Below are 24610 nucleotides of genomic sequence, written 5' to 3' on the forward strand. Positions count from 1 at the left end.
CTCCGTTGGGTTGGGGTGAGGGCAGACATCTCACAGATGGGTACTTCAGAACCTACTCAAGGTTCAAGCTTCAATTTATTCATCCTTAAAATCATGGAAATCAGAGTGTTCCCATCCTAATCAACCAACGCTGGTTGCAGAACATAGGACATAAATACCTATAAAAATAAAACCATAGATTAAAACAACACTATATTCCACAATGAAAACTTAAGAAATTATAGTTTCATGACATTTTAATTTATTATTTATAATGTTCTGTAAGCAGTGTTGGTAGATTTGAATGGGAGTCAATAAAACCAAAGCTGTTTGCATGGCTAGATACCATAAAAGGTAAGTGAAATTATGTTTGTTTGTTTTTGTAATTTGAGCGAACTGACCTTTTAATACTAGCATTTAAATGCTGTTAATCACATTTAGTGTTTCAAGGAACAATTTTAGCAGGCCAAAATAAGTAGCCTGGCCTGCTAATGAAAATATAGTTTTTTGAGAAAGGAATACATCAGATTGAGGAATTAAGTAACTTTGAGAGCATGAAAAGCATAAGTCAGAGCTCCTTGTGTAGAGCATTGTCTAAAGACTCAAAAGCATATTTAATGTTGGAATGATTCTCAGTCCTCAACAGTAATGTTACTGGGCTTAATATTTGCATAAATCACACATGCTAAAACTGTTGACTATCATGATCGGGATGAAATTATGTACCAAATTGCATCTTTTGTAGTTTATTAGAAATTAAAAGCATTGTAAATGTTTGATACAATTCCCCTCAGTCTGTCAACAAAACCAAAACACTCCACAGGTCTCAGTGCTACCATGTCATAGCGCTTCATACACACAGTCACTGTATATTCATCAGTTAGTTAATTTAAAGTCCTGAATATTGTGACATTACAAAAATAAAATCTAAAAACAAATATTACAATGTAGATGTTTTAGTGAAGAACATCTGCAAAGTCAGAATGGAAACACAAAGTTACATGCAACATCATTTTTTTTTTTTTTTTTTTAAAAAGCCCTTTATAACAGGGTGACATGAAATTTGAAAATAATAGTGGGCTTTTCTGAGTAACAATTTAAGAGAAAGACGACTCTTCAAAGGTCAGTCCAAGAGTACAATTCCTGTCCTTTGGCTGCCAATAAAGATGTATCCTCTAGACATAGTCCCATGTAAGCACTGGTTAAATATAATTGTACATAAAACATTGATCTGCAAAGTAACACTAGATTTTAAAAAACACTTCCTGACAGGTGATAAACATCTGAATAATCTGAACACTGAAGAAAACTGGTGTTATCCTGAATGCAGGATACACATTCACAGCATGCGCACCATGCTGGATCCAATCTATTCTTTTTGCATTTACAAAACCGTATGAAACAGTATTTAAACAAAGTAAATCCAATACATACTGAAGCAAACACTGACATGAGGACTGTCGGCATTATGGGGACGTTTAATTGCTACAAGATCATAATCTCATTAATTCTGGGCTGAAAGGCTGAAACAAATATTTGCTGAGTATAGAAATCTGGCCTTTAAATCATACTGACAAAGCCAACCAGGACAATTGTGGACTTTTTTAGTGTTTTAATTTTATATATATATATATATATATATATATATATATATATATATATAAAAATCAATTTACAGTTTCCATTTTATGACAGCTTTAATGTAAAGACAACTCTTTAATTTAAAGATGTGTAAGTAGTGTGCCACCTAAAAGTTTAAAGACACCCAACCCACAGAGCAGCAAAAAGGGCTCTGATTGGAGTGCTTGCTGCTTTTAAATTAAAGCTGCACTAATCAGTATTTTTATATGAATAATCATAATAAGTCAAATGACTACATGTGATGTGAAAGGTGTTGCTCATAGTAACAAACTATAGTCTGCAGCTCAGTGGAGCGTTTAGTGTTTTTCAACACATTGTTTTGGTTTTACATCCCGCAACTTTACTGTTTTGGTTCACTTTCACCGCTCTCATCAACTTGTTTCCAAGTAAAAAGCTCTAAAAACCCACTATACACTATCTGCCCAGCACCAAACGGCAGACAAAGTTAGCGGCTAGCTGGTGAACATAATGGACAATTTAGCAGATATTACCCTCAGACGTTGGTTGAGACCAAAACAGAGCTAAAATGAGAATGAACACTGGACTTACATCAGGTGGCCAGAAACACCTGAACACAACACCTGAACACAACTTGGAAACACAACTCCAAATAATTGCTAATGTTTTTCTGTATCTGCTGGATGTGTAAAAAGGAAGGTCACATATCAACTTAAAAGGTGATGATAATGTCAATGTTGTGTTTACAGCTTGTATGTGCTGCCCCCAGGTGGCCAAAATCTGTTAATGTAGGTTAATATTAAAGAAAGCACAAAATGGAAACTGTAAATGTTAAAAGCAGAAAACAAAGAGATGGTACTGTTTATGATAAGCAGACACATTAGTAAATGCATACCTGCCAACACTCCCGTTTTCCCCGGGTTCTCCCATATTTCAAGGCCACCTCCCGGCGCCAACCCATTTTGTTGTTTCACCCAGGAAAGTCCTGTAATTTGCATGGCCCTCAAATTTCTGAATAATCGTCATACACGGATCCAAGTTTTGAATGTTTTTCTGACATCACCCAAGTTGCCAGATAGTCTATGAAACACAATCCACACACTACATACAATTTCAACCTATCTGTCACTACAACCTGGCAACCCACAACCCGAAGGGCATATGCGCAGCTGTTCTCTGCACGGGCAGGACGGCACTCTGCCTACAACCCTGCCCCCCCACCCCACCCCCCTCTGACGCTGAAAAAAACTCCCATATTTTGAAACCTAAATGTTGGCAGGTATGTAAATGGATTAACACAAAGTTTAATTTAATAGCCTTTTTAAAATTGTTTTTTATTAATAATTTAAGCAAGAACAAATAAAACAGAATTATTAATAGGTGAATTTAATCTTTTTATCACTATTTTTGCTTAGATTTTAATAATGCAAATTTAATTAACCAGTTTGTGTTTAGCTTTTTTAAATTCACTGATTAAATTGATGATAATTAGACACTATAATTATGGCACGCTCCGACAGAATTATTAACTTTTAATGGCTTGATGGAGCAAACAGTGTAGCGTGTTATTTTTTGAGGGAATGGCTTTGCAAACTCTGCTATGACTTCCAACAAGTCCATTTGTTGGCAACTATAGTTGCTTTTAATGTTTTGCTGAATTTCACTTGAGAGTCCAAAATCCAACGGCACAAACATATAGTAGCGAGTCAAATTCTATTAAGACTCAAATTCAGCACCTGCAATAACTCACATTGTGTCCCCTGTTTTGCAAAATCAGTGAGCTAAGGAAGACTGGAAATTAAGTGGTTTACCTGTTTTAACACAACCCTGCAGTAAAATAACGTATCTTCAACTAGTCAAAAATAATAATTTTAAGGGTTTTTGATTTTTTGGACAAGAGTTTCCAGCAACAGAACTTGACAACAAAATCAAAGAATACAAAAATGCAAAAATAATGTGGCGTCTGAGCTAATGTGACTAATGTTTGGCTCAGTTCCCATTACTTTCTTCATATACTCATGGAAAAAAAACTACAACCTTGATTTAGTATTGCTGGATGTGATGAGGTGGAACACCACATTTTGCTGGATGTGGCCATAAGAGAATGATTAAAAGAGGTGGTTCAAAGTTCAAGGTGTGCTGGACTTAGCTGTCCTTGTGTAGTGTCTGATAAAGATGGAGATAGAGTTGTTTCTTTGTTAAAAGCTGCAGTTTCTTCCTCTTGAAGTCTGTGGGCTTCTTGTAACTGAAATGAAAGATGTATACTTCATGTTTCAAAAGACACAAAGGGATCCCTCAAATCATTTAGACAAAAATACGTCAGTTGACTCACAGTTCGATTACGATGGGGCCGGGTTTGATCTCATCCATTTCCATGAAGGCAAAACATTTTGTGCTGGTAAACCTCTTTTTAGGTTTGTAGTGCTTGAATTCAAAGAAGATAGCTGCTCCTGGAAGAATGTATAGCAGGTTTAACAACATACTAAATAATTACCTCACCAGTAGTGCCATCCCTCTGAAACTCACTTGCCAGTCTGTTCTCTATTTTGGAACAAAACTTTCGGCACATTGACATGTCAAGATCCCAGTGGCATTAATATATGATATATTTTCTTTACTGTCCACAAATCCCATAAAAAGACCAAAACCAAAAATATGTTAGTTCTTCTCTCAATACTTTTCGACTGCCCTACCTTGTCTGTGGCACTCAGCCCCAAACCCTTTCGTTCCTACTGAAGACAAATCTTTAAAAAAAAAAAGGGTCATAGATATATAGTTTTTTTTTTTGAAGTAGTAATTTCCTAAAACTTCTGGGAATTGTTGTAGCCAACATTATTTTAACAGGAGTAAATAGTGTATTTGTTGGGGACTAATTTTAAGACACGGATTAATATACATTGGTGCTCTAGTCAGGGCCGGGTTATGCTAGAAAATAATTAGTTCGTTGGCCGACAACAGGCAAAAGTGTTTATTGCTGATCCAAACGGCCACACTGGAAGCCAGCCGTCATAGAGAGGGGCAAGATGCGGTCATGTTCTCTCCTGGAAGACATTCATAGTGTTGCACTTGGTTGTTTACATGAAAAATGAAAGAAGTAGTTGTGTAACATGAAAAAAGAGAGCTAGAGAGAGAAGTTCAAACCCACCTTACTGGCTCACCTCCGCACAGCTGGCCAATCACGGCGAGAAGTGTGTGTAGACGTTGGATTGTTAGTAGCGTAAAGTTACAGAAATGGTAGGTTTAGAAACTATTTGACCATCATCTAGCCTTCAGTATTTACAGCAGCAGGATGATGCATGTGGGATTGAAATTAAACTATTCCACTTTCATGTCTTTGGCTACACAGGCAATAATTGCTATAGGATCAATTCATTGTTGGTTTTGGTCTTTTCATGGGATTTGTTAAGTATAAAAAAAAAAGCCAGGATTATCCTTTAATCATGTAAGGAATTTTGTGATGTTGGTAATGTAGGAATGTTATTATACTGTTATATTTAGAGTATGTCACTTTGGATAAACTGTAGTACCTTTTGGTAATTTCTCCACATGTCTCTGGATCTCTACGTCCACACTGAAGTGAATGTAGGTATCTTCCTTCCTGGTGGCTACAGGCGTGTCTTGCACCGGGTTCAAATCTACACCGTTCAAATCTGCAGGCAGAGAAACACAGAACATGCTCTTGCTTTTGGCAGAATGATCATTTTATACAGCTGTAACAAACTCTGTAAAGAACCCTTTTGGCGGATTTTCAAGATTTCAAGGTGATGCACTTCTGCAGCATTTTCAAAGCACTTGAGTAGTTTTTCTTTACAAGACAGTGGGAGAGTAGAGGAACCACCACAGCAGAGAAAAGGGTGTGGCTGTAATCTGAGACCAGCATCTGTGGAGGTCTTCACCACTTCACCAAGCTGTTCACTTTAACCCAGACAACTCATATTTGAAATGTGTACAATGAGATGGGGTCGTTACCTTTGACGCTAATGGTCATGTAGGGATCGATGCACTGCCCGGCATCCTTCAACCCAATTTTTTCAATCTTTAATGTAAGTAGTGACATCCCAGGCTCTGAGGGTAACCGTGGCAACAAGGTACCTGTAGAGGACAAAGGTTACAGACATTAACAGTTATCATAACAATTGGTGGTGACATCACCTGTTACCGAAGATTAGCCAATAGCAGACAACATTTTCAGTAGCAGTGTTAAGTAACCATTTAAATATTCAAAATCTCATACTACTATATATACTAATAATACTAATAGTTCTCATGAAGAATAGTTGTTTTATCTACTTTCCAGCACAGTAGTAGATATACATTTAACTTTGAATATGCACAGAACTCCACTGTCATGTTCAGAAAGATCAATAAAAGAAATTCTTTATGGAAAAAGTAGATCATTTGGCCAAAGCTAGTGGAACAGAGGCTGAATTGGTAAAGGGAACGGACTTCAAAAAAAGGTAAATCTACATACCTTTACTTTACAGTCAAAAAGAAGCATCTAACATTAACTCTGAATAGTCAAATTTTTTTCAATTCAGCAAGCTGTGTTTTTACACTAAAAAGGCTGTGACAATAAAAACACATCTGTCATGCAGTAGAGAACAAATTCAGATGCTATTCGTTGATAAAGCCATACCTTGCGAAGCTGCAAATGAAGCAGGCAGGCAGGAATGAGCGATGAAGCCATGCACAGCACCGACAGAGAGAACAAAAAGACACAGTCAAACAGACAACATGACACAACAAATCAAACATCCCAAAAAAAGTGGGTGCGTTTGATTAACTGTTATCGACGGGTGTACCAGTACCAGGGGCTCGCGTAGGGAAAGCTTCTGTAGAACCTGCTCCTGCTGCAGCATCCTCCTCCTCCTCCAGCTCCAGGTTCTCCTCTTCACCTGGAGCGAGGATTTTCCTGACGGAGAGGAACGGCAAGTTTGATCACTTCATCTACACATTAGAAATAACGGCAAATATTCCTATGGGGAAATCAAGCCATGACAGCAGCAGAGAGAGAGAGAGATTTAGAAGAGCAGTTCCCGATCTTTTTAGCCACTTAAAATTAAGCAATGTCTACCTGCAACCTCATTGTTACAGGTTGTGACCAGTTCAACCAAAGAGTGTTTTTTCTTGTTTTATTTGAATCATTTTTAGATGCAAGAAGGGGTCAAATTATTCAATAAATTACAAGAAAAAGGCACAGATTAGAGGAAAGTGAAAAATGTAATATAATTTTGTGTAGTAGAAATATAGTTTTTCTCCTTTCCTATCTTGCGACCCCCTCAGATGTATTTTGTGACTCCTTGGGGTGGTTATGAAGTGCTTTAAAAGGTAATCAATAAAATCTTAAAATGAATTCTAAAACTTACTGGTAACCAGTGAAGAGAGGCTAAAACAGGGCAGATATCATCTTGTCTTCTGGTATTTGTTATAAGGCGAGCAGCTGCGTTTTGTACCAGATGAAGGCGTGAGCATTTTTTGGCTTAACCCTGAATACAATAAATTACAATAATTTAACCAAGATGATATTTGTTTTTATTTAGTTGGCGAAAGTTTTGGGACATCCAGCACTTTTATTTCTGACAGTCAAGATAATAACTGATGAAAATTCTTCACTGGTTTTCAATGGGACATAAATATGTTTGTTATCTGCATAACAATGGTACTGAATATTGTGTTTAAGTATGATACTTCCCAGTAGCAGCATGTATACACAGAACAGTGGGCCGAGGATGAAGCCTTGGGTAACGGCAGGTCAGATGGGCTACAGAAGAGGCATCATCAACCACTACTGAAAAAGTTCTGTTTGTTGTATTATGTAAACAGAAGTGTGTACAGTGTGTAAATATGCACCATGAGCTGTACACATGATCAAAAATTACACACAGATGTAATAGAAATCTGTTCAGATGCCCAAAAAGTGCACTGTAGATCACGGTAGAAAAAAGCACATATACAGGATATTGCAGGGATATGTGCACAAAAATGATAGCAGATCAGTTGTAACTCCAAAAGGAAGATGTGACTAGATAATCTCATCTTTAAGTACACTAACTAGCTTTTTCTGAGCAGTTTTCATCAGCAAATGGAACTGGGTTAAGATTATGTTATCATGCACACACACACACACACACGTACACTTATCCCAAGTTAATGAATAAACTTCAATGCTCAAGCAGCATATACTGTAAAATACAAGCTCAAAACAGCAATAACGTGAGATATTTAGTGATGGATATTTACCTTAAGGGCACTGGCTGGACATCAAAGGGAAATTCTTTGTTGTAGGTCAGTATATTTTGAATTACTGTTGAGAAAAGGAGAAAGTTGAGTTGCGAGTGGATCAGAATACCCAGTCATGACAGGAGGGTTGACAAGTAGACACTTAATTCCCAGTCACTACACTTACTGGTTTCCAGTTTCTTCAGTTCTTCTAACTTGAACTGCTCCTTTGACTGTGTGCACTACAGAACAGCAGACAAATGACACATTTAATACTGTACACCTTTAGGAAAGTGAATTTATAGGAAAATATGCCTTTGCTTTGAATGAGAAAGAAACAGATGACACATTCAAGGCAACACAACTTCCTGAAAGTTTAAAGTAAACAGTACGATGAAGAATAATTTCATCTCTCTGTCCGGTTTAGTGTCAAACCATCAATTGCGACAGTGTGGTTACCATAACAGTCTGTACCAGTGTCATAGGTACCACTGAGAACATTGAGGTCATGTCCACAAAAAAATAATAATAATTAATTATAATTTAAATCAAATAAAAGGGATTTAGTTTTTTTCTGCCAGAATTATATTCCTGACTGTGAATCAGCATTTAGACCAGATGGAGATAAAATGTACAGAAAATGTTAAATAAAAAAATATGTAGCAACACACACAGGGAGGTGCAGACCAGTGTTACAATGCAAATCCATCAAAATTAAAAAAACAACTCTTCTTCAGTACACCACACTTCACTTCAGATTTTCACCTATCTTGCCTTTATCAGGGTGGTTGATGAAAAAGCCAAAAACTTGAATAAAGTATATAAAGTATGGTGACCTGGAGAAGAGTTATGCAACGTGTTTTAAAATATCTAAATAATCACTTTTTTTGGTGGCTAGTCAATCAAGTCTTGGGGGGGTAGACTGAGAAGGTCTGGACTTATGACATCACTATTTTACTCATTGGTCATCATAATTATGTCTGTATTTTTATTTGACTGTAATATTCAGCTCTCTGTAAAGCTCTTTGATCAACATTTGGTGTTTTTAAAACGTGCTCTATAAATAAAATTCGACGTGACTATTTCTAAAATTTCAGATTTGACCGTGTTTTGTTAATATTTCATACAGACTCAAAAAGAGCGACACAAACCTGCAAACTGCCACTTCTCATCTCCAGGCATGTTGCAATCTTTCCTAAAGTTTTCTAAAAAAATAAATAAATAAATACACTTGTTAGTTTGTGCAACTTTTCTGTGCAGAGGTTAAAGAGATGTATAATGATTACCTTCTGCTCTTCTGTGAAGTCTGATGAATTTGATGACTGGACTTCTTTTTGCAGTTGTCTTGCAAGACTAAATAAACACAGAAGTGCGTTAATGCCCTGCAGTGACACTTGAAGATTCTGGTAATGTAAGGTGGCTAAATGATGTTTATTTACGCCCCCTTGCGGTCAAGAAAATAGGATGTCAGGATGTATTTTGTATTATTTGTGCAATTTCAGATAAAACATGAATTAGTTGACAAAGCAGATCACATCTTTAAAAATGTGTAAAGACACTGATATTGTCTGAAAGCAGGGAACACAAGACAGATGAAAACCCACCCACAACAATGAGAGGGTGTGGCTGACTATTTCTCAATACTCTTGAGGAATATTGGCCCGTTTCTGCACTGCATGACACATAATGAAACACACTGCACGCAGCTCTGGATGATTTTCCATGACAGGCTTTATGAAATGGACTCTCCCTCAACTCAAACTGGTGGTGGATGAATCTGGGATGCAGACATGCACACAGCGACTCTGCTCCCTCTGCAACAACTGCCACATCACGTCATGGATGGGTAGGGTTTGTTTACTGCTGACTGACAGCTCAGAGGCTATAACTTCTTGTGAAGCACCATGCACCCACTGTCTCCTACATGCTGCTATCTGGCTGCAGATTTAAGGACAGACAGATTAAAAGGTGAGTAAAAGAAGCATGAAGCTGTGCTCAGGATAAAGCAGCTGTGTGGAGAGGCAGGATACACATGTTGAATGCAACTTACATTTGGTACTCATCTATAGCCTCCACTAATTGTCCCCACGAGTCAAAGTCTGTGCCTTTCTTAAAACTGGCGTGCCATTTCTGAATAGTCTTGTTGACATCAGACATTTTGGCAGGGCGGGTACTCGCGGCGCTCTCAAGGCAGCATAGCCGAGGAGGAGATTCATCTACGAGGCTTCAGCAGCAGCAGCACGCGGTGTCGTCAGCCCGGTTATCTGCTGTCCAGAGGCGCACAGAGAGAGACCAGTGACACCCCGACCAAGCCCTTTCTGTCTGCTCACCCTAATATCGCATCCGCAGGAGAAAGGAAGTCCCGCCTGGAGCTCGGGGTGCGCGCGTTTTGGGACGCGGGGTCGCACGAGTGAACGGCAACAGGATGTCTGTGTTGTAAACGTGTTGATGGTAGTAAAACTGCTGCTGCAGAAGAGAGAGAAAATGTCAAGTGGTATTTAATTTAAAGGTGCAAGCTGTATGTGAGAAAGGAGCAGTGATGGGAGATCTGCAGGCCAAGTTCAAACTTGAGACCCTTATCTCTTTAAATGATTTTAAACTTAGAATAATGGATGTGGTCACTGCTGGCTGCAACTAACTAACTAACTAACTAGAAAGAGTTTCCCTACGGGGATCAATAAAGTATTTCTGATTCTGATTCTGATTCTAACTTACACATGACTAAATATTGCTGCCTAGTTAATGCACTGTGTGCAATGTATTTTTTGTCGTACCTATTGTTGCTGTGATCTGATGTTGTGTTGGATGCTGATATTTAACCCTGTCTTGGCTGGTCTCACTTGTAAAACAGGCTTTAATCTCAATGTGACTTCCTAATTAAATAAAGGTTATATAATAGGCTGAAGGACCACGATTGCATTACATTTTTTATTACAGAAGTATTATCAGCAAAATGTATATTAACATCAGTGGTGGAAAGTAACTTAGTGCATTTACTGAAGTATTCTATTTAAGTACAATTTTGAGGTACTTGTACTTTACTTGTTGGGTCTCTGTAAATAATGTTGTTAAGAGTACGGTCTAGACCTGCTCAATATTAAAAGTGCAATGAGATAACTTCTGTTATGAATTGTCGCTATATAAATATTTTATGCTACGTTGTACTTCTACTCCACCACATTTCAGAGGGAAATATTGTACTTTTTACTCCACTACATTTATTTGACAGTTAAAGTTACTAGTTACTTTTCAGATTTGGATTTTACAATCAAAACATATGATCAGTTTATATGAAGAATTATCTTCAGCTCAACCTACTACAATACTAATGATCCAATGATATAATAATATTAATATAATATCACTTACAGGGGTCACTCTGCATGATGAGTACTTTTACATTTTATACTTAAAGTACATTTTGTTTCCAAAACTTTTACTTCGGTAAAATTAGGAACGCAGGACGTTTACTTGTATTGGATTACTTTTTTAGTGGTATTGCTACTTTTACTTAAGTAAATTATAAATGAATACTTCTTCCACCACTAATCAATATCTAGAACTGTTAAATAAATGCAGTGGAGTAAAAAAGTACAATATTTCCCTGTGAAATGTGGAGCAGAAGCATAAAGTGGGATAAAATGTAATTACACAAATAAAGTATAAGTACTCAAGTAAATGTACTTTATTTTCCATCACTGTGTAACATTTAATTGCAAATGTAGTTTTTTGTGTTGATGGGGTTTTTAAAAAAATATAGATCCTGCTTTAAAATACATTTATTTATTGCTAAATTGATTAAAATTACACAATAACAAAATGTCTTTCTATAATTAAGCATTATTAAATATTTTTGGACCATTTTTATTTTTTTTCCGATTATGTTTTTATTTGTATTTCAAATAGGCTTTATTTTTTATTTCTTTATTATTAATTTCTTTATAAATGTCTAAATCTATGTTGTTTTCAATTTGTATGTAAGTTTAAACAATAACTTATTTATATGTAAAATGTACTTTACACCTTGTCAACTAGATTTAATTATTGTAGTGTTAATCCGCGTGTTAAAAGGACTGTCACTCAATTTGGGATCAATGACAGGTTCCACTGCTGTGTTTTGAATATTTGTCATGGGTCTATATTTTCATTTCAAGGAAACAAAATAAATAAAGCAGTTACCAAGGTGATTTTATGACAAGAAAATGTATTAAAAATTAAATTAAAGCCTTATTAGGAGCATATCCTTATTGTAATAGTATTGTGGAACATAATGTCCCTATTTTTAGTTCTGCAAAAGCGAAGACCCAGTCATTGATAAGTTAAATAAGTATCAAAAAGTCTTAATTTTAATGGAAACGGGGCGCCTTTATTTTGAAAACAATCCATACGGTTTCCGTTTTGCCCTGTCAGTCTCCATCTTGACACAGTGGTACAACGTTAGCTATGGACGGAGGAACAACTCAGCAAGTGATGTGTTTCAGGTCGTATTAGCCGCTGACAGAATGAGATAAGATGGAAACTGTAACGACGGATTCGTCTGCAGCTGAGGAGGATGAATGTTCAGACTCAGAGGTTTCATGTTTGATGAGAGTCGGAAGAAATTCAGACTGGCTTCGCTTGTTCGAAAACACAGAGGTGCAGTTTGCTAATGCTAGCTAACTAGCTAAATTTGCCTCATATTGACCCTAAAACTTGCTCAAGTTCACTGCAGATTCCCACTTTTCACATAAAATATATCCCTCATTCATGGTTATTTTTCTTTATTTCTTTAGCTTGTCGTTATCGAAGAGTATCCATATGTTTTAATGAGCTAAAAGAGCTAGCTAACTGTCTGTGATGTTTGTTTTTGACTGCACAGACCACCATTGGACGTGGTTTGGATGTAACCTACCAGCTGTTGTCTCCAAGTTGTCCTCTGATGATCTCCAGACTGCACTGTACTTTCAAGCAAAGGGAAGATGGCCAGTGGACAGTAACGGACAGAAAGGTAACCAGGTTTCTGAATTGCTCAATTATGAATATTACAATCTCTTTTATTATTTATATTTGATTGATTTTGCTATATAAACAAATACAAACATTCTCTAATAACCAAATCATGAAGGATCTAAAAAGTACAAAAAAAGAGACTAGAAAAAGAAAGAACCTTTCTTTTGTATATGTTGTCTTTATATATTTCTATATTATGTTTTTAACAGAAGCCCAGTGATTCAGTATATTATATTAGTAACATCAGCATGTGTGAAAATCCTGCTGTCTCCTCAAAATAAACCAGACAGTAGATATATTACAGGTGTGTTACGTTAGTGCAAAACCTCATATTAGATGACAGGAAACAGGATACAGGATTTAATAAGAAGTATAATATTATTTATCAGACACACAGGATCATTAAAATAAAAGCACACCAAGCGTAACATTGGGATGCTTTTTCCATCCGAAGTCATCGGCTGTCACCAAGTCCCACGCTGAAACTGATAACTGAAGTATTGATCATAAATAATTGTTTGAAGTATTTATTAAACAACCATAAACATGCAACAACATTGTGATCTGTTTCACCTTAAACCAGAATTTTCTTCCTCACCAGTTTCTGTGTAAAACTGTCCACCACTTAATTAAAATCCAGAGCTCTGACCAGATCACTAGATGCTGATACGCAATTATATGCTCTGAGCTGAAAGGGGGGCTTCTTTTTTCTGGATATTGAACATTATTTAATTAATTGCAGTTTATAGTGCAAAAAGACCTTCTCATATGATCTCCTCATAAGCTCTCAGTCATTACAGTCCCCTATATTCAGTGGGTCACCTAATACACATAATCTAGTATTGAAATCAAAATTATAACTTAATAAATTATAAATACATTTATGGACCTTCCACCAATAAGTCTGAACTAAACTAATTCCCTAAGCATTAATGTTCCTTCACTTCCTTCAGATTTCCAACAATCTGCGTTATCTCTCAGCATAAGTCTAAACATTTAGGATGGGGTGCAATAATAACAATTTAGGATCTTAAACTGAATCAATCTGATTTTACACTCCCTGGCCACTTTATTAGGTACACCTCTACAGTGTTTGCAATCCAATACAACAGATCTGCCACAAATTGTACATTTGTGGAGATGATAATGTTCAGTTTTTGTTAATTCAACTGTATGTTTATTACTAAGGTCATAGTTAGTGGTGGTGTTGTACTGAACTGCATTATATTGAAATGGGTTTCTAATATTCTTCCCCCCTTATGTTTGTAAAACACCTCTCAATATAATGCAGTCCAGTGCAACACTACTGCAAACTACAACCTCAGTAACAAACATATAATTAAATTAATACCTCTGACAGTGTCAATCAAAATTGAACATTATTATCTTTGTAAAGGTAGAATTTGTGGCTGAGCTATTGTATTAGATTGCATTAGATTTTACAGGTGTACCTAATAAAGTGGTCACTGAGTGTATGTTTAAAGTATTTTTTTATATATGAATATTATACGGTGTTGCTTTTTTTCTCTCTCAGAGTCTGAACGGTGTGTGGGTGAATGGAAACCGCATACCTGCTGAAGAAGCCCATCAGCTGAGGCTCGGAGACTCCATACAACTTGGTGTTCCTGTAATTGGAACCAAAGTGGAGTTTGACTACATCCTCGTCCAGCGGCCCCTCAAAGACATTAAACTCTACCTGGCAAACGGACACAAAGAGGGTGCTAAAGCAGCCCATGTTCCCAAGAAGCCCAAGAGGAAGCTGGCCGTGGAAGAAGTTGAGCCGTCTACCTCAAAGCCCAAGCTCTACCGCTGCTCTTCTGCAGACAAGTCATTTGCAAAGCCCTGCCCTCTGTCACCAGTGAAGTGCCAGCAGAGGCTCAGTCACACCCAGCCAGAGGAAACTGGAACCAGCAGACTAGTCCAGGAAGTAGACCGGCCCTCATATGACTCCAGCACTCCGTGTGACCTGGACAACTTGCAAATGTAAGCCCCAGCTTGTGCCTCTCATGTATTATCATTACAATCGATTCACAGAGCTAAGCCTCAGTTTTCCTGAAAGATACATCCATCGCAATCTTTTAAAAACCCCAAATGGTTGTTTGACAACCCTTGCCACAGTTCTTAAGTTCTTTTCAGATTCCTTAAAGACTTTTCTCTCCACCTGGACCACAAAGTATTCTAGGGCTGCAGCTAACAATTATTTTCATTATTGAGTAATCTGTAGGTTGTGTTGGGTTTTTGGGTTGTTTTTTTTGTTTTTTTTTTATGAATCGCTTAGTCTACAAAACATCAGAAAATAGTGAAAAATGTCTATCTCAGGTTGAGATCTTCATACTGTTTGTTTTGTCTGACCAACAATCCAAAACCCAAAGATATTCAAATTACACTGATATAAAACAGCAGATCCTCACAGTTTTGAAGCAGTAACCAAAGAATGTTTGGCATTTTTCCTGATAAATTACTTCAACAAGTAATTTCTTAAACATTGTCTCAACTCTAAAGGATTCTGTCAACTACACAATGAAAACAATTGTGTGACTCAATTTGTAGTCCAAACCAAGATGAAAGCAGCAGATGACTTATCTCCTTGCTTGCATTTTACACCACAAGAAAAACATAAACAACATATTATTTTGAAAAATATTCAATACTTGAAAATCAAAATCAACTTTATTAGCCAAGTATGTGTACACATAGAAGGAATTTGACTCAGTTTTTTTCATATACTGTATAAGTAAATGTACCTGAGGAAGTTTTTCATTTTGTTTTAATGTTGTACAAATTCATTTTATCTTTGTCTGAAATATAGTGTTGATAAATGAGAGGTGTAAACTGTGGCTGTGACACACTATTATATTCCTTTATGTTACAACCAGTGAGTTAAAGATACTCACTTTTGCTTTGAATCGAAAGTTTAATCTCCCTTAAGTTTTTCTTTCTTTCTTTCATTTATGCTTGTAGGTACAGCCAGAACATTCTGATGCTGAGGGAGCAGGTGGACGACACCCAGAGGCAGGTAGCCTCGCTGGGGGGAGAGCCCCAGAAGACTGACCCGCTCAGAGAGGAGCATATTAGGGAGCTGCATGGTCAGCTGGAGACGCTCAGAGCCAAAATGCACCGGATGGAGACGTTAGAGAAGTCCTTTAGCGAAACTAAGAGGCAGCTAGAGGTGAGAGGTTTTTCAGTAGTTCCTTTCATACATGGAATACACATCACTAACAACTGCTCCCAATGTGCTGTAATGGCAAGAACAAACGGACTCTCTGGTATAATAACATACAGATGCCATACTTAATTGTTTGACGTCAATACTCGATCTGTGTATGATTATTTGGGCTGCATGATGAGAACAGTACACTGATGATGAATTTAGCGTGTTTTATTTGGGTGGCGACAAACATTTTAAAGAGAGGTTGATATCTTGAAACCTTGGCACATAAAACTGAAACTTATCTGCATGGCTAGACAGCTGTAGCAGTAGAAAATGTGTTTTTGGTGATTTGAGTGAACCAACTGTCTAATAGTTCTTAACTGCAGAGAACATTAAACGTTTGTATGCTGCATGATATGGCAAAAGCAACTTTAAAAAATTGACATCAAAATAAAAGAGAATTATTATTTCTTCACTCATTTATAATGTAAAAATAACAAACAAGGCTGCATGTGTGAATAGTAACCGCTAATCCATACCAAAGGCCTAAATTTTCTGGCCCACAGATTGTCCAGAAATAAAAAATACAATACAGTATGTTATGACGTGGACGCATTTATATAATCCGTAAGAACACAATTTTCGTATGAATGACTGCTAGACACAAAATATTCTCTTTCATGAAGGTGTAACTTTTTATGTATTTAGGCACAGAAAACAAAGCAACAAGAGGATCTTTTGAAAAAACAATTGGAAGAAGCCTTGCAAGAGGTATGTAGTATAAAACTACAGCTTTTGTTTATTGTTGCACCACAAATACAAGCAACCAGACGCAGAATTTTTAGTGAATTTATAAATATGTTAAAATTTAGTCTTGTATGCATAAAATTGACTAACGCTGGGGACACACGGGAGGTGGAACCGCCGCCGAGAGCTGCAAAGCTGCCTGCATCTTTCCCATCCACTATTAATTGGAAATAGTATCACTGCTGTTTGTGATTGTGTTTTTTAAATTCCATACTTATTTCACATATTTGTCAGTTGTGTCTAAACAGAGAGCGAGAGAGACGAGTACACACACAGAGGCAGGAGAGAAGCCCCTCCCCGCAGATCACACAAGGCGATCCTTTTAACCTCATTGTTGCAGAAGCAGCGACGCCCCGCTTATTCAGGAACACATAAAAAGCTTTGTTAGAAATTCATGAGGTTATTCTAAAGATCAGCTCTTTATTGTGATTCGAAAAAAGCAGAGGAGCAGAATCACTAGCTGGCACGAGAAAACACGCTTCTGGTGTGAACAGCCAGGCTACTGTTCATGCGAGAAGTGACCTATCGTGGCGCTTCCGCCTCCTGTGTGTCTCCGGCGTAACATTTTTGAAATTGTTTTTTAATCTGTCTGTTTTCAACATCCTTAGCAAAAGAAAGTAATAAGCGAACTTGCCCTTTCTCGGCAAGGCTTTGAAGAGATTCTTTTGGCCAAAAACAAAGAGCTGGAAGTGACAAAGGTATGATTATATTCATAGTCATTTAAGCGTTCTTTTTGCATAGTTTGGCATGGCATCAGCAAAGCTTTATTCATTTATTTATGTGTTTTTGCAGGAGGAGAAAGAAAAGGCGAGAGCCCAAAAAGATGAAGTTGTTACACAAGTGACTGAAGTTCTGGAGAACGAGCTTCAGTGCATCATCTGCTCCGAGCTCTTCATTGAGGTAGGATTAAGAGTCAGTTTAGCATGGTGTTGGAAATTATATTGTCTTTGCTATTCTCATCTGTTGTTCCTACATACAAATCTTTTGACTCTTGGACAGAAATTATATAGGAGTACAACAGGTACAAAAACTGAATACAGCAATTATTATATTAGTAACGAAAATATATACAGCTGTCAGAAAAACTTCTCTTTGAGGTGCATTAGAAGATGGACACAAAAACATGAACACTAAACAATAAAATTTACGTTTTAATCTGTATCGATATCATCTACAGGCAGTCATCCTGAACTGCGCTCACAGCTTCTGCTGTCACTGCATCAAGCAGTGGCGCAAAAAGAAAGACGAGTGTCCTATCTGCCGACAGGCCATCCAGTCCCAGACCCGCTGTCTGGCCCTGGACAACTGCATCAACAGCATGGTGGAAAACCTGAGCCTGGACATGAAGGCGAGGCGGCAGACACTCATCACTGAGAGGAAAGGTGAGAGGTGTGTTATCCACATTGTCATTAGTATCCTACAGTTTATACAGTTAGAGAAGCAGTTTTTTTTTGTTTTTTTTTAACTTACTAAGAAAAACATGAACAGGGCATATAAATAACAGGCAGAAAACAAACAGACCAACGGGGGCAATACATAATGTTATTCATAATAGGAACCAGTTTACTGTATTTTTAAAGATTACCTTCCCAATTCTTTCAGAAAAAAACATGTATAACACAAACCGCTAAAAGTAAGGTTTCCTTGTTTCAAAGAAGCAAGCTTGTGACCATGATGTCATCAGCTCAGGTCATTGGACAGTGAGTACAGGAGCAGACGAGAGTCAGTCTGATCATTCAACAGGGAGAAGTTCAATAACATATCATGTAATTATGTTGTACAAAATCCTCATTTCAAAATACTCTACCTTGGCTTACATTTCTCGTGTCTAAGGGAAGTATATCAATTGAAAATGGACCAATATTTGTCCCAGTTGGATGTCTTAAATACTCGACACAGCATATGCTTGACACAATATAGGGTTTGTTAAACAAAAACACTGGAAAATTGACAATTAGACAACTACTGTTTCAACTTTTTACCCTCTGAGTTAGAATATTTAACTAAATATGTTAACAAACCTATCAAGACAATGCTTTGCTAGTTATTAAAATATGCAGTAAATTTTGCCTTTATCATCCTACCCTAGCCCCATACCTGCAGCAGTTATCTGGACGTTAAATTTCAGTTACGGAAAACACACCACACTACAGTATGTGACAGTGATGTCGCTTACTCAGTCAGGATCACACTCTTGCACAAGTTACCACGTGGACAATCTCGGAACCCATCGGGTCTAATGACAGTTTAGCCTTTGGGGGCAATGGCCAATGTTTCATGGTTTCCAGTGTAGCCAGTGAATATCCAGATAACGGATATCCGGAACAAGACTTCCTCTTCCGTACGCTGGTCATTGTTTACAGTCCAATTAGCAATCTCAGAACCCATCAGCTGTTGTCTGACGACGATTTGAATGCAGCAAAATTAAAAAAAAAAAAGCTAATCTCAAGGGTTCAAAGATTGATTTTAAAAAAACTAAATCATAGTCAGACAATAGCCAGTGGGTTTCGAGATTGCATTTCAGCCAATGCGATCCGCCTCTTTTGCTTTCCACACGCACTGTTTACCTGCATGCAACCAAAGCCCGCTCAAAAGCGATTGGTCAATACTACTCAGACTACAAACGGACTTCACATGGAAACCAGAATGCTTCCGATACCAAAATCTTGTCCCTTGCCTACAGATTTGCATTAATTTGCAGATATATGTTTATAGAGATTACCACCACATTGATGACCCATATAGCATTAATATCTGACGGACTACTTACTAGCAATGGTGTGCAATGCCACATAAATCAGATCAAATGACTGGAGAGCCTTGACACGTCTAGGTGAGCTCAGTGACTAATGTTCATCTCGCCCTCGGCAGTAACCACTGAAGTGCCCGATCCTCAGCTGGTGTGGGGAAGCTGCTCAGAGGCTCTCAAGCAGTAAAAGAAATGTGGTTTTCAAGGTGTTTAAAGGATATTTATACTCACTGCTTCAACCCGTCTCGGCTTGATAGATAGGTATGTTTGTTGGTAGAGTAAGGGAAGAAGGGGTGGGCGTGGGTGGTCCAGAGTGTGGAGCAAAGTGAGAATTTCAAACACAAGGTGGCAGCACAGTGAGGCTGATTCATGTCTTTTCTTTCTGTTGTATGATATTATTTTAGAAATGGTGAAATTTAATTCAACATAAAAAGCAGTATGTAGCATTGAAATACTCCTATGAATATTAGGTGTGATGGTGCTGAAATTGAGCTTGCCTTCCCCCGATAAACAAAAGTGGAAAAATATAATGTATGTGCTGCACTTGGCGAATATATTCAAGGTTATTGATCAGAATACAGATACAAAGCAGTTAAATTGTAACTAATTGAGTAAGTTAACTTTATTTCCATAGCATTTTTCACAACCACAGTTACAACATAATTCACAAATATGCATTTAAAGTATAACATTAAAAAAAATGTTAAAAATTATTACAAGGTCAAACATAGAGAATTAAAACAAAATAAAATACAAACAACATAAAACAAACCAAATGGCAACCAAAGATGCTGGTCTTTGAAATGTCTGTGAAGTGAAACTCTCACTGTTTTCTTTTTCCGTCTTTTCCAGCAGCTGTCTCTGCTCAGGTGATGGTGATTCACGATGACGACAGCAGCAGGAGCAGCGACAGTGACGGCAGCATGGTGTCCATAGACAGTAGCCTCAGCTCTGTGGTCTCTGTGGACAGTAGCATCTACTTGGACTCCAGTCCGCCCTACAGTGGTTACTCTGATGAAACTTTTGATGATGAATTTGAGGATTAGCCCTTTTTTTCCTGTGGGCTGTAATGTGAATTGGACTTTTTGGTGTTGCGTTTCCCTCGAATGTTCCTGGGACCTTGTTAAGGTAGTACGCAAAGGTTGGTCTCATCATGATTCCAAAGGTTTATGTTTGTCTTTTTGTAAAAGTTTGTCTTATTGTCTTTATTTTCAACAAAAGGAATAAAGTTTCTTCCTACGCATTTTCGCACTCACTCCTGCCTGTATGTTGTGATGCAAAGTTTCCAAGCATTGATTCATTATGTTAATGGTTCTAAGGAACTAGTAACCTTTTTGAAATCAGAAGGCTCATCTGCTACAAATAGTTAAAGTGTTCTTAGATGATGCCTGACTTGTTGTGATGGTTGGTTGAAAGCATGATCTTTTATCAAAGAGACAGAGGACAGACGGAGAACAAAGCTCTGCTGGGAGTGAAAGGACCATACCAGTGTTTTTGTTTTAAGCCAAATAACTTCTGTTACCACAGAACATTAATGTAGCTTTAACAACAACTAAAGCATACGTGAAGTCAGACAAAGTATCTGCAAACTACTGATAGCTCCCAATAAATTGAATTTAATAGAGCAACGCCTTTCTTCGTCAGACATGGTCAACTTTGCTTTTTCAGTTTGTCTTTTTTTATTAAAAACACAATTTAGGAAGCAAAAACGGCACAGTATACAGGAATACATGGTTTATAGTAAATTTAGTAACTAAACTATGCAAAGAAATATTGGTGTGGTCATTTAATCCATTATTTCTGTTGTTCCAGAAGTGGATAAAAAAAGACCAACTTTGTAAGAAAAATTAACTGTAATGTGACAATACTATAATTCCTGAAACATGGCCAAACTCAAACAATCACCAAAAGGGTTGACCTTTTTTTCATTGTTGTTATTTTATGTTTCATTCAGCGATGCCCTATACTTTCTATTCATCCACATGCCCACCTGGGAGTCGCTTCGCCTGGCACACAAGCTGTGTAGTGCTTTGCTGAAAGGAAGAGCATTAATCACTCCCATTGGCAACGCTCCAGAGTATACCTCATATTTCACTGGTCCTGTCTTACATAAACAACTGAAGGCTTTCACCTCTTAAGATAATGTGAGAAAGGTTCAGTAAGTTCACTATCAAGCAAAAGCTGAGTTGTTAAGCATTTATTTTTTTATGTAAGGCTTTTTTCTTTGGCCTTTTAAGTGTACCAATAATCAGTGTGCAAGACAAAATTAAATAAAATACAGCAAAGGGTATCACTTTCAAAAAGCTTTGCCACTCATGCCACTGGTCTGATGCTATATATTATAGATCATCAACAACTTCAACAATATTACACGTTTAGATCTGCATGTCAACAGTCACTACTGGAGTGGGTGTCACATTTAAAAATAGATTTTCATCTTGGAAAGAAACTTTTCATTTTGCTCAGTCCTTCCATCTTTTTGTAATTGCACACATGCTGTGTTGCCTAGCAACTAATGCAACAGCTCCTTGGGCTCTGAAAGCAAATGGAAGTGTGATGGCACCAGCCTCAACACTGAGGCACGCAGTCTTCATACTGTAAATAGATAGTGTTGGTACTTCTGTAAGGGGCTCCACCAGAAGACTAAGGGCTTTAATTGTACCATAAATAATCACTGCATGTATTCAATACTTTATCACAATATCCATATGAAATAGCCTGCACTCACTAAGATGTATGAGCCAATATCATGCTGCACTGTCAGCTTATTTGTTGGCACTCTATTAAGGAGTTCCTGGTGTCATGCAATCCAAACCTTATTATTTCTTAATAATGTCCTAAAAGAACTATGTAATTTGGTGCTATGTAGAAAACAGAGTTAAAGTTCTGAGCCGGTGAGAGTGTAGTTGTGTTTATAAGCAAGTTGTTGTAAGCCTTTCTAACCGGAGATCTTACAACACAGGAGATGCACTGGTGTCAATGATTAAATTAATGATGGCTGAATTCCAGTTAGCTGCGTCAGTTTCAGGGTCCTGTTATTGTGCATGTTGGCTCACCGTCACACTGTCATGGGTTACTGGGACTAGAATGGAGGCATTGTTAATGTTATTAGTAACGTGACACGTCTCAATGTCTGCTGCGTAAAAGGCCTATTTATTTGAAAGAGCTGCTCCACTTAACGCTGAACTAGGGAGGACTGGTCTCCAGTGCTGTGTACTTAATGTACATATATTAATATATAATAGACTGAAGTTAGAGACATTAATTCCTCTAAGGGACTTTATTTAGTTATCATTATTGATATTTTTAATAATACTTGTGAATGTTTAGTGTGTGTGTGTGTGTGCGTGTGTGTGTGTGCTTGCTTGTATAAGGGATTTCAGCAATTTAAGGGGAGTTTATATCATACAATATGCAATTATGAAACATGCACGTTGGTATTTTTAGGCTGATTCCACTATTTTTAGGCCCAATATATTTAAATTTGACTACTTTTACGCCAACAAAATAAATAAATAAACAAAGGATTTACCCAACACAATTGTATACCTGTCAGTATAAACAAGGCACTGTGTATAATCAGTAAAAACTTAGTTACTTTTCCTTTTTCAGGAACCTTCCCACTAATTTACCGTTACATGCAGGTATAAATCCTAAATACTGTTTGACAGCTGAATCATGCTGCCTCATGCCAAGACAAGCTGATCATCGAACCAGCACAGTTCTTGTTTGGTGCAGATTCAGGGACACCCAGCACCGTAATTCATCCCACACTGACTCTACCCAGAGTGCAACTGGAACAGCAGCTCACAGAGTTTGCCTCCTGTGCTGTGGACGGCTGATGTCACGCCAGTCCATTAAAGCCGGAGTACGAGGGAAGCGTGTGTCTGTCAGGCCATATTACATGAGGACGACAGTGATGGACTGCCTCGGGGCTACAGTTGGAGCCTCTCATTCCTCCGTCCAACCCTCCATCCGACTCCTGGAGCAACCTTGTGATGTCAGTAACAGCCATCTCTCTCTTGCTCTCTCTCTGTCCGCCCCTCCACATGGGAAACACAATCAGTTTTTGCTGCATCATGTACCTGCCTCCATCCATGTGTGGTCATGTGAAAATGTCACCCAGATAATTACAAAACTGATGACAGTAGCTTGAGCTGAAACTATTAGTTGACCAAGGTAATGGCTTGGTCGAAGGACAGAAAAATAATCTGCAACTATTGATTAATAGTTTCAGGCATGTTTTCATGCAAAAATGCCAAAAATTCACTGGTTCCAGCTTCTCAAATGTGCAGTTTTGATGCTTTTCTTTGTCATATTATAGTAAACCAAATATCTTTGGGTTTTGGGCTGTTGGTTGGACAAAACAAGTAATCTGAATACGTCACCTTGGGTTCTGGGAAGTTATATTCTGCATTTTTCATTATTTTGTCATATTTTATAAACAAACTAATTGATAAATCTAGAATATCATCAGTAGATTAAAATAAAATTTTTAATTCGCGTTAGTTACAGCCCTAACAAAATACTGTATTATATCATTAAAGTCTCATATAAGTGCATCCTCACACATCTATACAGAAATTTTTGTGGAGCATCTTGCACTAAAGCAACAGGGGTACACATGTATATAGCTATGACGTACACAGGATCTTTACAAATGTAATAGATATAGAATAGATATACATGAACATTGTACTGACCAGTCTTGACTTGTGTGTTGCTTTACAAAACATCAAACCAGTGATACTTCTTCCAGATATCAGATTCAAATGTCATATCCTCCCAGTGTAATCAGCTCTTATGACTATGACTCTGAAACTGTGTCCCTCTGATAACTATCGCTGAGAAAATACAAGCTCACTCAGAGCAGTGTGGTTCCACAACATGCAAGGGAAGACAGAGCCAAGGAAAAGAGCTATATGAACTAAAGCACGCACATATTCTCTATATACTCCACTCCACCCATACAATATCTCTCCTACTGCAGCTGATGATGAGACTCCCCAAATCTGGATTCCATCCATTTCCATCCATAGCTCAAATGATGAAGTGTTGTGGTGTTTTTCTTTGTCTGGACTAAGATGCATTATTTACGCTACATGCATGGTAAATTT

At 37.5% G+C, this 24610-nt stretch overlaps 2 protein-coding genes and 1 long non-coding RNA gene across 9 annotated transcripts; 2 read left to right on the forward strand and 1 right to left on the reverse strand.

Annotated features, from left to right (window-relative positions):
• Positions 1-709: 709 nt before the first annotated feature.
• On the reverse strand, positions 710-9981 carry aida (axin interactor, dorsalization associated). 2 transcript variants are annotated; one of them, XM_044170056.1, is made up of 11 exons: positions 9848-9981; positions 9084-9150; positions 8949-9002; positions 7985-8039; positions 7819-7882; positions 6387-6490; positions 6215-6223; positions 5548-5670; positions 5106-5228; positions 3911-4028; positions 710-3823 (listed from the first exon to the last, which is right to left on the reverse strand). In XM_044170056.1, the coding sequence occupies exons 1-11, from the start codon at positions 9952-9954 to the stop codon at positions 3724-3726; spliced, it is 924 nt and encodes a 307-aa protein (XP_044025991.1). In that variant the 5' UTR covers positions 9955-9981; the 3' UTR covers positions 710-3723. The 2 variants fall into 2 exon arrangements, with proteins under 2 accessions (XP_044025991.1, XP_044025992.1); XM_044170057.1 differs by lacking the exon at positions 6215-6223.
• Positions 9403-10702, forward strand: LOC122863496. The gene is made up of 2 exons (XR_006375020.1): positions 9403-9765; positions 9963-10702. It is a non-coding gene; the product is annotated as an uncharacterized LOC122863496 (long non-coding RNA).
• A 1481-nt stretch (positions 10703-12183) lies between these two features.
• On the forward strand, positions 12184-20736 carry rnf8 (ring finger protein 8, E3 ubiquitin protein ligase). 6 transcript variants are annotated; one of them, XM_044170060.1, is made up of 9 exons: positions 12184-12432; positions 12656-12784; positions 14321-14769; positions 15748-15955; positions 16646-16708; positions 17353-17442; positions 17537-17644; positions 18012-18126; positions 20346-20736. In XM_044170060.1, exons 1-9 carry the CDS (start codon positions 12310-12312, stop codon positions 20537-20539), a joined length of 1479 nt encoding a protein of 492 aa, XP_044025995.1. In that variant the 5' UTR covers positions 12184-12309; the 3' UTR covers positions 20540-20736. The 6 variants fall into 6 exon arrangements, with proteins under 6 accessions (XP_044025995.1, XP_044025996.1, XP_044025993.1 ...); XM_044170061.1 differs by having other exon boundaries at positions 20349-20736; XM_044170058.1 differs by having other exon boundaries at positions 12186-12432; positions 17922-18126.
• The last annotated feature ends 3874 nt before the right edge of the window (positions 20737-24610 follow it).

This window comes from Siniperca chuatsi, linkage group LG16, assembly GCF_020085105.1.
Source record: "Siniperca chuatsi isolate FFG_IHB_CAS linkage group LG16, ASM2008510v1, whole genome shotgun sequence".
Taxonomy (NCBI): domain Eukaryota; kingdom Metazoa; phylum Chordata; class Actinopteri; order Centrarchiformes; family Sinipercidae; genus Siniperca; species Siniperca chuatsi.

What these genes read in the sequence shown, in the direction of transcription:
- aida (XM_044170056.1), bottom strand. Translation starts at nt 9,954, where the DNA reads ATGTCTGATGTCAACAAGACTATTCAGAAATGGCACGCCAGTTTTAAG. An exon ending in TGAGAAGTGGCAGTTTGCAG is followed by an intron (nt 8,040 to 8,948) that starts GTTTGTGTCGCT and finishes GCTGTTCTGTAG; the next exon opens with TGCACACAGTCAAAGGAGCA. An exon ending in TGTGGAGAAATTACCAAAAG is followed by an intron (nt 4,029 to 5,105) that starts GTACTACAGTTT and finishes ACATTCTTCCAG; the next exon opens with GAGCAGCTATCTTCTTTGAA.
- rnf8 (XM_044170058.1), top strand. Translation starts at nt 12,310, where the DNA reads ATGGAAACTGTAACGACGGATTCGTCTGCAGCTGAGGAGGATGAATGT. An exon ending in AAGAGCTGGAAGTGACAAAG is followed by an intron (nt 17,443 to 17,536) that starts GTATGATTATAT and finishes GTGTTTTTGCAG; the next exon opens with GAGGAGAAAGAAAAGGCGAG. An exon ending in ACTCATCACTGAGAGGAAAG is followed by an intron (nt 18,127 to 20,345) that starts GTGAGAGGTGTG and finishes CGTCTTTTCCAG; the next exon opens with CAGCTGTCTCTGCTCAGGTG.